General features: G+C 43.4%; 2 protein-coding genes across 2 annotated transcripts; both read left to right on the forward strand.

The window, feature by feature from the left end:
• The first annotated feature begins 4435 nt into the window (after positions 1–4435).
• On the forward strand, positions 4436–7026 carry LOC138355733 (uncharacterized). Its single transcript, XM_069311044.1, has 2 exons — positions 4436–4593; positions 6380–7026. The coding sequence occupies exon 2, from the start codon at positions 6428–6430 to the stop codon at positions 6953–6955; it is 528 nt and encodes a 175-aa protein (XP_069167145.1). The 5' UTR covers positions 4436–4593; positions 6380–6427; the 3' UTR covers positions 6956–7026.
• Positions 7027–7159: 133 nt separating this feature from the next.
• Positions 7160–12785, forward strand: LOC123772232 (uncharacterized). The gene is made up of 3 exons (XM_069311042.1): positions 7160–10923; positions 11155–11266; positions 11335–12785. Exons 1-3 carry the CDS (start codon positions 10059–10061, stop codon positions 11678–11680), a joined length of 1323 nt encoding a protein of 440 aa, XP_069167143.1. The 5' UTR covers positions 7160–10058; the 3' UTR covers positions 11681–12785.
• The last annotated feature ends 507 nt before the right edge of the window (positions 12786–13292 follow it).

The following is a 13292-nucleotide window of genomic DNA, read 5'->3' on the forward strand; positions in this document are numbered from 1 at the left end:
TATGTATTAAATTAGGCCTAATATAGCTCATATATGTATTAAATTAGGCCTAATATAGCACATGTATTAAATTAGGCCTAATATAGCACATATATGTATTAAATTAGGCCTAATATAGCACATATATGTATTAAATTAGGCCTAATATAGCTCATATATGTATTAAATTAGGCCTAAAATAGCACATGTATTAAATTAGGCCTAAAATAGCACATGTATTAAATTAGGCCTAAAATAGCACATGTATTAAATTAGGCCTAATATAGCACATATATGTATTAAATTAGGCCTAATATAGCACATATATGTATTAAATTAGGCCTAATATAGCACATATATGTATTAAATTAGGCCTAATATAGCTCATATATGTATTAAATTAGGCCTAAAATAGCACATGTATTAAATTAGGCCTAAAATAGCACATGTATTAAATTAGGCCTAAAATAGCACATGTATTAAATTAGGCCTAAAATAGCACATGTATTAAATTAGCCCTAAAATAGCACATGTATTAAATTAGGCCTAAAATAGCACATGTATTAAATTAGGCCTAATATAGCACATGTATTAAATTAGGCCTAATATAGCACATATATGTATTAAATTAGGCCTAATATAGCACATATATGTATTAAATTAGGCCTAATATAGCACATATATGTATTAAATTAGGCCTAATATAGCTCATATATGTATTAAATTAGGCCTAAAATAGCACATGTATTAAATTAGGCCTAAAATAGCACATGTATTAAATTAGGCCTAAAATAGCACATGTATTAAATTAGGCCTAAAATAGCACATGTATTAAATTAGGCCTAAAATAGCACATGTATTAAATTAGGCCTAAAATAGCACATGTATTAAATTAGGCCTAATATAGCACATATATGTATTAAATTAGGCCTAATATAGCACATATATGTATTAAATTAGGCCTAATATAGCACATATATGTATTAAATTAGGCCTAATATAGCACATATATGTATTAAATTAGGCCTAATATAGCACATATATGTATTAAATTAGGCCTAATATAGCTCATATATGTATTAAATTAGGCCTAATATAGCACATGTATTAAATTAGGCCTAATATAGCACATATATGTATTAAATTAGGCCTAATATAGCACATATATGTATTAAATTAGGCCTAATATAGCTCATATATGTATTAAATTAGGCCTAAAATAGCACATGTATTAAATTAGGCCTAAAATAGCACATGTATTAAATTAGGCCTAAAATAGCACATGTATTAAATTAGGCCTAATATAGCACATGTATTAAATTAGGCCTAATATAGCACATATATGTATTAAATTAGGCCTAATATAGCACATATATGTATTAAATTAGGCCTAATATAGCACATATATGTATTAAATTAGGCCTAATATAGCTCATATATGTATTAAATTAGGCCTAATATAGCACATGTATTAAATTAGGCCTAATATAGCACATATATGTATTAAATTAGGCCTAATATAGCACATATATGTATTAAATTAGGCCTAATATAGCTCATATATGTATTAAATTAGGCCTAAAATAGCACATGTATTAAATTAGGCCTAAAATAGCACATGTATTAAATTAGGCCTAAAATAGCACATGTATTAAATTAGGCCTAATATACCACATGTATTAAATTAGGCCTAATATAGCACATATATGTATTAAATTAGGCCTAATATAGCACATATATGTATTAAATTAGGCCTAATATAGCACATATATGTATTAAATTAGGCCTAATATAGCACATATATGTATTAAATTAGGCCTAATATAGCACATATATGTATTAAATTAGGCCTAATATAGCTCATATATGTATTAAATTAGGCCTAAAATAGCACATGTATTAAATTAGGCCTAAAATAGCACATGTATTAAATTAGGCCTAATATAGCACATATATGTATTAAATTAGGCCTAACATGACGAATATTAGACCTAAATTTGCTTTTTTTAGTCTTAAGCCAATTTGGGTTAGGTTCGTTAGTTTATTTTATTTTTCTTTAGTGTGCCATTTAAAGTTGTCAAATGTTAGAAAATGTGACGTTCTTTCTTTGAGCCCCAACAGTCAATTTTTGTACGTTTGAGTAAATAGTTTTGACAAGAAAATTTAAACTTTGCCCCGAGGGGCGAGTTTATTGGGCAGCGCCACTCATCTTGTGAGTGGACACGCCGCCATAGTGATAGTATTGGGCAGCGCCACTCATCCTGTGAGTGGACACGCCGCCATAGTGACAGTATTGGGCAGCGCCACTCATCTTGTGAGTGGACACGCCGCCATAGTGACAGTATTGGGCAGCGCCACTCATCCTGTGAGTGGACACGCCGCCATAGTGATAGTATTGGGCAGCGCCACTCATCCTGTGAGTGGACACGCCGCCATAGTGACAGTATTGGGCAGCGCCACTCATCCTGTGAGTGGACACGCCGCCATAGTGACAGTATTGGGCAGCGCCACTCATCCTGTGAGTGGACACACCGCCATAGTGATACTATTGGGCAGCGCCACTCATCCTGTGAGTGGACACACCGCCATAGTGACAGTATTGGGCAGCGCCACTCATCTTGTGAGTGGACACGCCGCCATAGTGACAGTATTGGGCAGCGTCACTCATCCTGTGAGTGGACACGCCGCCATAGTGACAGTATTGGGCAGCGCCACTCATCCTGTGAGTGGACACGCCGCCATAGTGACAGTATTGGGCAGCGCCACTCATCTTGTGAGTGGACACGCCGCCATAGTGACAGTATTGGGCAGCGCCACTCATCCTGTGAGTGGACACGCCGCCATAGTGACAGTATTGGGCAGCGCCACTCATCTTGTGAGTGGACACGCCGCCATAGTGACAGTATTGGGCAGCGCCACTCATCCTGTGAGTGGACACGCCGCCATAGTGACAGTATTGGGCAGCGCCAATCATCCTGTGAGTGGACACGCCGCCATAGTGACAGTATTGGGCAGCGCCACTCATCCTGTGAGTGGACACGCCGCCATAGTGACAGTATTGGGCAGCGCCACTCATCTTGTGAGTGGACACGCCGCCATAGTGACAGTATTGGGCAGCGCCACTCATCCTGTGAGTGGACACACCGCCATAGTGACAGTATTGGCCAGCGCCACTCATCCTGTGAGTGGACACACCGCCATAGCAGCATGTACAACACTCCCCAATAGGAAGAAAACCCGCTGGGTTGTTCACCCTGTCACTTGTACCCAGACACAGCTGGGACTTGCTTATGACAAGAAGTATGGGTATTGGAGGCCAGGCTAAACTACCAGTGTTTCATGACATTGAGAGATATAAGAATTTTGCACCAAGATTGTAATATTTTGTTGAATTATCTGCAGGTGTCTTGCAAATTGTCTATACAGTATACCTAGGTCATAAAAGTATTTGTGTGTACGTCTGATAACATACTACTTGTGAGGGAGGAAATAATAATAATAATAATAATAATTTTTATTTAGGCAAAGGTACATACATAAAGAGATTTTACAAAGTTTGTTGGCTTTATAGATAAGAGCTAGTACATACAATGCCTAAAGCCACTATTACGCAAAGCGTTTCGGGCAAATGTATATGTTTATCTCTCAGAATGTTTGCTAATGTGTTTATTGTTTGTGATGTGTGTATATGTATGTATTAACACGTTGTACTGAACGGGGTGAGAATAGCTTGAGCTACCTCATCCCTTTGTGTGTATTTTACCTCAATAAACTTATTTCAATTTCAATTTCAATGACCTGGGGCCAGATTCACGAAAGCACTTACGCAAAAACTTACGAACCTGTACATCTTTTCTTAATCTTTGGCGACTTTGTTTCCAATTATTAAACAGTTAAAGAGCTCCGAAGCATCAGGAGGCTGTTTATAACAATAACAACAGTTGATTGACAAGTTTTCATGCTTGTAAACTGTTTAATAAATGTAACAAAAGCCGTCAAAGATTGAGGAACGATGTACACGTTCGTAAGTGCTTGCGTAAGTGCCTTTGTGAATCTGGCCCCAGGTTCGTAAGTGCTTGCGTAAGTGCTCTTGTGAATCTGGCCCCAGGTTCGTAAGTGCTTGCGTAAGTGCTTTTGTGAATCTGGCCCCAGGTTCGTAAGTGCTTGCGTAAGTGCTTTTGTGAATCTGGCCCCAGGTTCGTAAGTGCTTGCGTAAGTGCTTTTGTGAATCTGGCCCCAGGTTCGTAAGTGCTTTTGTGAATCTGGCCCCAGGTTCGTAAGTGCTTGCGTAAGTGCTCTTGTGAATCTGGCCCCAGGTTCGTAAGTGCTTGCGTAAGTGCTTTTGTGAATCTGGCCCCAGGTTCGTAAGTGCTTGCGTAAGTGCTTTTGTGAATCTGGCCCCAGGTTCGTAAGTGCTTGCGTAAGTGCTTTTGTGAATCTGGCCCCAGGTTCGTAAGTGCTTGCGTAAGTGCTTTTGTGAATCTGGCCCTTGTTGTACAGGAGCTCGAGCTATGGGAGCTGGCGGCCCCGGTACAGGAGGCCTGGAGCAGCGACAAGCACTTCCTCGGCAAGGTCCTGGCTCTCGCGCGGGCCCTCTGCGTCGCTTACCTCGCTGTGAGTACCCTGTGTGTCTCCTGTGTCCTGTGTCTGTGTCTCCTGTGTCCTGTGTCATGTGTCTGTGTCTCCTCTGTGTGTCATGTGTCTGTGTGTCCTGTGTCATGTGTATGTGTCTCCTCTGTGTGTCTTGTGTCTCCTCTGTGTGTCCTGTGTCTGTCTCTCCTCTGTGTGTCATGTGTATGTGTCTCCTCTGTGTGTCTTGTGTCTCCTCTGTGTGTCCTGTGTCTCTTATGTGTCCTGTATCATGTGTCTGTGTCTCCTCTGTGTGTCCTGTGTCTCTTCTGTGTCATGTGTCTGTGTCTCCTCTGTCTGTCCTGTGTCTGTGTCTCCTCTATGTGTCCTGTGTGTCGTGTGTCATGTTTACTTCCAATCTTTCCTCGGTATAATATGGACTTTTTCCGGGAGCTTCGTTATTGTTCCGAGTCTGTATCCTCTGGTGTACCGTCTGTATCCTCTGGTGTACCGTCTGTATCCTCTGGTGTACCGTCTGTATCCTCTGGTGTACCGTCTGTATCCTCTGGTGTACCGTCTGTATCCTCTGGTGTACCGTCTGTATCCTCTGGTGTACCGTCTGTATCCTCTGGTGTACCGTCTGTATCCTCTGGTGTACCGCCTGTATCCTCTGGTGTACCGTCTGTATCCTCTGGTGTACCGTCTGTATCCTCTGGTGTACCGTCTGTATCCTCTGGTGTACCGTCTGTATCCTCTGGTGTACCGTCTGTATCCTCTGGTGTACCGTCTGTATCCTCTGGTGTACCGTCTGTATCCTCTGGTGTACCGTCTGTATCCTCTGGTGTACCGCCTGTATCCTCTGGTGTACCGTCTGTATCCTCTGGTGTACCGTCTGTATCCTCTGGTTTACCGTCTGTATCCTCTGGTGTACCGTCTGTATCCTCTGGTGTACCGTCTGTATCCTCTGGTGTACCGTCTGTATCCTTTGGTGTACCGTCTGTATCCTCTGGTGTACCGTCTGTATCCTCTGGTGTACCGTCTGTATCCTCTGGTGTACCGCCTGTATCCTCTGGTGTACCGTCTGTATCCTCTGGTGTACCGTCTGTATCCTCTGGTGTACCGCCTGTATCCTCTGGTGTACCGTCTGTATCCTCTGGTGTACCGTCTGTATCCTCTGGTGTACCGTCTGTATCCTCTGTTATTGTTATTGCATGTATCAGGTTGGTGAACCTGGCATGTATCATGTTGGTGAACCTGGCATGTATCATGCTGGTGATCCTAGCATGTATCATGTTGGTGACCCTGGCATGTATTATGTTGGTGAACCTGGCATGTATCATGTTGGTGAACCTGGCATGTATCATGTTGGTGAACCTGGCATGTATCATGTTGGTGAACCTGGCATGTATCATGCTGGTGATCCTAGCATGTATCATGTTGGTGAACCTGGCATGTATCATGCTGGTGAACCTGGCATGTATCATGTTGGTGAACCTGGCATGTATCATGCTGGTGATCCTAGCATGTATCATGTTGGTGAACCTGGCATGTATCATGCTGGTGAACCTGCACGTATCATGTAGGTGAACCTGCATGTATCATGTTGGTGAACCTGGCATGTATCATGTTGGTGAACCTGGCATGTATCATGCTGGTGATCCTAGCATGTATCATGTTGGTGAACCTGGCATGTATCATGCTGGTGAACCTGCACGTATCATGTAGGTGAACCTGCATGTATCATGTTGGTGAACCTGGCATGTATCATGTTGGTGACACGCAGCACTACACATCCCTCATAAGCCTAACACCAACCTCGTGTTCCCCGCAGTTTTTGCTTCGTCTGGCGAAAGGAAAGAAGAGTCGCCGGACGCGGTCGATGCGCTCGGAGAGTTTCCGGCGGCGGACGCAGAATCTGACCTGCGGCAACAGTTCGCTGCCCCTCAGCCCCTCCGCCCTTCAGCAGTCGTCAGAGCCAACGCCCTCACATCCCCTGGGGGTAGTCCCCCCCGCGGGTCTCCAGGAGGCAGCCCCGAAGGAAGACGAGGATTCGGACGATTCTCACCCAGAAAACAACGTTCTGATAAGTAAAGAGAATCCGACTTCGCGCGCTGATGCCGACCGCACCATCTTGCCCATTGACGAGGAAGAGGAATCGGACGAAGACTCGAAGGGCAAGAAGGATCCCGACCACGACATTAGCGAAGACTCGATAGCTTCGCTGGACGAAGGAGGGAAGGACAGCGGGTTCTCAGACAAGAGGAGCGAGGACGAGGACCACGGTGGCCTGCCGGAGAGACCGCCGCTCAAGAAAGAGGTCACCATCGCCGCGGAGTCCTCGCCGCCTCTTCACAAACACAAATTTAAATTTAATCGCGGGAAGAAAAATTTGAGTGCCACTTATTAACTGTGTCGCTAGCGGCGGTATATATAAGTTACCCCTAAAAGATATATATATATATATATATATATATATATATATATATATATATATATATATATATATATATATATATATATATATATATATATATATAAACATATATATATATATATATATATATATATATATATATATATATATATATATATATATATATATATATATATATATATATATATATATATGTGTGTGTGTGTGTCTGTATTTACTATTTGTGTGTGTCTTCAGATTCGAGATTCGAGCTTTTAGCTCTTGGACCCCGCCTTTCTAAGCAATCTATTTTCCTCTATTATATCTACTACATATGTTTCTCTCTAACACACACATTCCCCTGGAAGCAGCTCGTAACACCTATCTAACTCCCAGGTACCTATTTACTGCTAGGTGAACAGTTGCACCAGGCCCTTAGGATTACGACCTCCGAGCGCTATCCACTCAGCTGTAAGACCCATGTATCGAGTGTAATTTCCTAAGTGTTAATTACCTAAGTGTAGTTACAGGATGAGAGCTACGCTCGTGGTGTTCCGTCTTCCCAGCACTCTTTGTCATATAATGCTTTGAAGTGTGTGTGTGTGTGTGTGTGTGTGTGTGTGTATTCACCTATTTGTGCTTGCGGGGGTCGAGCTCCAGCTCTTTGGTTCCGCCTCTCAACTGTCAATCAACTGATGTACAGGTTCCTGAGCCTATTGGGCTCTATCATATCTACATTTGAAACTGTGTATGGAGTCAGCCTCCACCACATCACTGCCTAGTGCATTCCATGTTTGTGTGTGTGTGTGTGTGTGTGTGTGTGTGTGTGTGTGTGTGTGTGTGTGTGTGTGTGTGTGTGTGTGTGTGTGTGTGTGTGTGTTAGGAGATGGATTTTAATTTCATTACAATATTTCTCAGCCAAAACTCTAAACATTAAGAATATTAATTGAAATACTAAGATAGAACCCGACCAAAATATACAAAACACTTAAACTGTAAAAGAAACCTGACAACCTATTTCCAAAACAACCAGTCCTCAAGCTAGGATCATTAAAGCAGCGGCCGTCCCCCCCCTCCCCCTCTCAAGACGCATTCATCAATTTAAACATACTGTGTCCCTGGAAACACAAAGCGAAACTGTCTCTATTTTCCGCTTGTTACAACTTGTAATAAAGTTGTTACATCTTGGCTTAACGTGTTTATGACGTATTAGAACGTTGTTACAACTTGCTATATTGGTTGTTATAATTGGTTAGGTGGTGGTAAAACTTGTTCGAACGTTGTACCAACGTCGTAGTTTCGGTGTGTGTTTGGCGGGGTATTCAACATGGTGTTCTTCTCATATAAATTAAAATTATTATGTATTAAAGTTCTATGTATAGTTCAACGTTTAAGTTCTTTTGATGATTATTTGTACTTGAAGTACTTGGGTGAAGCATTTACAGAATTACGATTCGATCAGCGAAGCACTGTTCAAGACATGTTCGAACGTCATCAGTCGTTCGTAAACCGTTTTTCATTTATAAACAGGATGTTTGGCGGCTGGATTATCGAGCATTTGCGCATTATTGATGAGGACGGGCTGAAATGCCAGCCCGTTCAACAAACAAAGACCCAAAAGTGATTCAATCCACCCGCCAAACCCGCTGTTCATGAATGAAAAACGGTTTACACACGACTCACAACTGATGAGGTTCGAACACTTCCGGAACAAGTGCTTCACTGACGACTTGTGTTCGAACCACAACGCTGTAAATGCTTCACCCACGTACTACAAATACAAATAATCGCCAACAGAACCTAAACACCTAACCTAACCTATGCCTACATATGCACAATATCCTAATATATTGTAATATTAATTTATATTTGAGAAAATTCCCGTTTTGAATGAACAGCATGTTAAAAATTTTGCATGCGTCTGGGGGGGGTCGACCGCTGGATGGAATGGACTAGAGTCGAGGACGGGTTAGTAAATGCTTCACCCACTTACTACAAATACAGATAATCACCAACAGAACTAACCTAAGCAGTGCCTAAATACGCACAGTATACTAATATATAACAATATTAATTTATATTTGAGAAAATTCCTATTTTGCAAGAACAGCGTGTTAAATATAATAGACAAATAATTCTTTGGGGGTCGACCGCTGGATGGAATGGACTTGGCCTCGGGACCTTCCCGGATTGGTGCCTTCTTTTGATAATTACTTACTTGGCCTCAGGACGGGTTGGCGCACGGGTTATGTTGAGGTCTAATCTGAAACAAGTGAAAATCAATGGAGTGAATTCTCTTGCAAGTGAGAGGTTGACTGATGGATTCACAGTGAGGCGACGTGCCTGAGAGACAGACCTGCACGGTAAGAGAGACCCGTTGTGTTCACAGTTACGGTGTTGGGGGTACCGTGCGTTCCCCCCCCCCCCCCTCGTGTCGAGCATTCCATATCGTACATTTAGACAGACAACACAGGATCTGAACTCAAAAGGCAGAGGATCTCTGCTATAAACAGGTTCTAATAGAAGATTGTCATCCACGCTGAGCCGGTCGGCCGAGCGGACAGCACGCTGGACTTGTGATCCTGTGGTCCTGGGTTCGATCCCAGGCGCCGGCGAGAAACAATGGGCAGAGTTTCTTTCACCCTATGCCCCTGTTACGTAACAGTAAAATAGGTACCTGGGTGTTAGTTAGCTGTCACGGGCTGCTTCCTGGGGGTGGAGGCCTGGTCGAAGACCGGGCCGCGGGGACACTAAAGCCCTGAAATCATCTCAAGATAACGCTTCCTTAGAAATAAACACACAAACACACACGTTACTTATAGCGTACAGTGTCCAGGGGTTCGAGGCGTGTGCATGGGAGTACCCACGGTGGCAAGTTCGAATCCACCGCACGGCTCCAAATCGCTTTTCCCCGTGTTATTGGTGAACCCAAATTGGCAGTTTATCTGTAGTTAAGTCCCGTTAAGTTAGGCAAGTGCTTTACACATATGATATGTTGCATTACCCAAGTGTAAGTCCTGTGTGTGTATACGGGGTAGCTTGATACACCCACCTGTGGCTGTATGTATCCTGCACATGTTACTTTGCTTGCTGCTTTATGTCCAGCCATGACTGCGTGAGCCCTCGAGTGATAGGTAAACTGTTATGCTTGAGCCCTCGAGTGATAGGTAAACTGTTATGCTTGAGCCCTCGAGTGATAGGTAAACTGTTATGCTTGAGCCCTCGAGTGATAGGTAAACTGTTATGCTTGAGCCCTCGAGTGATAGGTAAACTGTTATGCTTGAGCCCTCGAGTGATAGGTAAACTGTTATGCTTGAGCCCTCGAGTGATAGGTAAACTGTTATGCTTGAGCCCTCGAGTGATAGGTAAACTGTTATGCTTGAGCCCTCGAGTGATAGGTAAACTGTTATACTTGAGCCCTCGAGTGATAGGTAAACTGCTATACTTGAGCCCTCAAGTTATAGGTAAACTCATAGGTAAACTGTTATGCTTGAGCCCTCGAGTGATAGGCAAACTGTTATGCTTGAGCCCTCGAGTGATAGGTAAACTGTTATGCTTGAGCCCTCGAGTGATAGGTAAACTGTTATGCTTGAGCCCTCGAGTGATAGGTAAACTGCTATACTTGAGCCCTCGAGTGATAGGTAAACTGCTATACTTAAGCCCTCAAGTTATAGGTAAACTCATAGGTAAACTGCTATGCTTGAGCCCTCGAGTGATAGGTAAACTGTTATGCTTGAGCCCTCGAGTGATAGGTAAACTGTTATGCTTGAGCCATCGAGTGATAGGTAAACTGTTATGCTTGAGCCCTCGAGTGATAGGTAAACTGCTATACTTGAGCCCTCAAGTTATAGGTAAACTCATAGGTAAACTGCTATGCTTGAGCCCTCGAGTGATAGGTAAACTGTTATGCTTGAGCCCTCGAGTGATAGGTAAACTGTTATGCTTGAGCCCTCGAGTGATAGGTAAACTGTTATGCTTGAGCCCTCGAGTGATAGGTAAACTGTTATGCTTGAGCCCTCGAGTGATAGGTAAACTGTTATGCTTGAGCCCTCGAGTGATAGGTAAACTGTTATGCTTGAGCCCTCGAGTGATAGGTAAACTGTTATGCTTGAGCCCTCGAGTGATAGGTAAACTGTTATGCTTGAGCCCTCGAGTGATAGGTAAACTGCTAAGCTTGAGCCCTCGAGTGATAGGTAAACTGCTAAGCTTGAGCCCTCGAGTGATAGGTAAACTGCTAAGCGCGTGCTTGCCTTCTTATAGTCATTCTATAGGATTTGGTTTCCAAGCACCTGCTTACTCTTCTAGGTTTACCTTCCAGACCCCTGTTCCCTATACAAAGGTTTACCTTCCAGACCCCTGTTCTATGTACAAAGGTTTACCTTCCAGACCCCTGTTCTCTGTACAAAGGTTTACCTTCCAGACCCCTGTTCTCTGTACAAAGGTTTACCTACCAGACCCCTGTTCTCGGTACAAAGGTTTACCTTCCAGACCCCTGTTCTCTGTACAAAGGTTTACCTTCCAGACCCCTGTTCTCTGTACAACGGTTTACCTTCCAGACCCCTGTTCTCTGTACAACGGTTTACCTTCCAGACCCCTGTTCTCTGTACAACGGTTTACCTTCCAGACCCCTGTTCTCTGTACAACGGTTTACCTTCCAGACCCCTGTTCTCTGTACAACGGTTTACCTTCCAGACCCCTGTTCCCTGTACAACGGAGTAGAGTAATTGGTGTACTTAATTTGGTGTTTTGTGAAGCAAGTTTACAATGTTTTGGTTTGATCAACTTACTGTTAAGTTGAGAGAGGAATTTAAGGTTTAAGATTTGTGTTTTGGTGTTGGACTTAAGGCCTATCAACCTCTGGAGGGTTATTAAGACCACCACAATACCTTACTGACCAACCAGCAAGTTTGGTGTTGGACTTAAGACCTATCAACCTCTGGAGGGGTATTAAGACCACCACAATACCTTACTGACCAACCAGCAAGTTTGGTGTTGGACTTAAGACCTATCAACCTCTGGAGGGGTTATTAAGACCACCACAATACCTTACTGACCAACCAGCAAGTTTGGTGTTGGACTTAAGACCTATCAACCTCTGGAGGGTTATTAAGACCACCACAACACCTTACTGACCAACCAGCAAGTTTGGTGTTGAACTTAAGACCTATCAACCTCTGGAGGGGTTATTAAGACCACCACAATACCTTACTGACCAACCAGCAAGTTTGGTGTTGGACTTAAGACCTATCAACCTCTGGAGGGGTTATTAAGACCACCACAATACCTTACTGACCAACCAGCAAGTTTGGTGTTGGACTTAAGACCTATCAACCTCTGGAGGGTTATTAAGACCACCACAATACCTTACTGACCAACCAGCAAGTTTGGTGTTGGACTTAAGACCTATCAACCTCTGGAGGGTTATTAAGACCACCACAATACCTTACTGACCAACCAGCAAGTATACTTCAGTCCTGAACACAGTGACGGACTGAAGTATGCTCTCAGTGTATACTCACCGAGAAAGCGGGGTATACTTTATGATGTATATATCGTCTTCGTGTGTGATAAAGATGTTTGCATTGGCCGCACACAATGGCATAGACATGTGTGCTGTAGCCTTCAGTGTTTGCACCGTTATTTTATAACCGCGCTCCTCATTTATTCCTGTAAACCCTTGAAATACAATGTACTTTGTTGTCATTTAGTTATATACGCTTTCTGAACATGTGTAAGATATTACGGCTGTACAACTGCTCGCTGAAGCCACAACTGTAATGATTTGTATGAATTACACACGAATAAAGTTTCTAAACCTACAAAATGAATTACTTTCAAGGATTACGTGAGCCTGGGACCTCACTTTAACTGCTACTGGACTCAACATCCCGCCCTGAAGGACTTATGGAGCTCGGGATCCCACCCTTTCTTGTGGACTCGTATATCCTGCTCCCTACGGAGGACTAACAGAGCCTGAGATACTAACTGCTACTGGACTCTATATCCCGCCCCAAAGGACTAGCAGAGCCCGGGATCCAGACCCTGACAACCAGTGGACTATATCCCGCTTCCAAGGATTAGCAGAGCCTGGGATCCCACCCTGCTAGTGGACTCGTATATCCTGCCCCTACGGAGGACTAACAGAACCTGGGATACTGACTGCTACTGCACTCAACATCCCGCCCTGAAGGACTAGTGGAGCCTGGGCCTAGTCCTCTCCGCCCTCGGAGTATCCTCACACACACACACAGCTCCGCCACCAACGCCCTCAGACAATGGTGGTAGAACCAAGTCATTGTTTACGTCTCTAAGAGTGTGGAAGAAAACGTCG

The sequence above is a fragment of the Procambarus clarkii genome, chromosome 69, assembly GCF_040958095.1.
Source record: "Procambarus clarkii isolate CNS0578487 chromosome 69, FALCON_Pclarkii_2.0, whole genome shotgun sequence".
Lineage (NCBI taxonomy): Eukaryota > Metazoa > Arthropoda > Malacostraca > Decapoda > Cambaridae > Procambarus > Procambarus clarkii.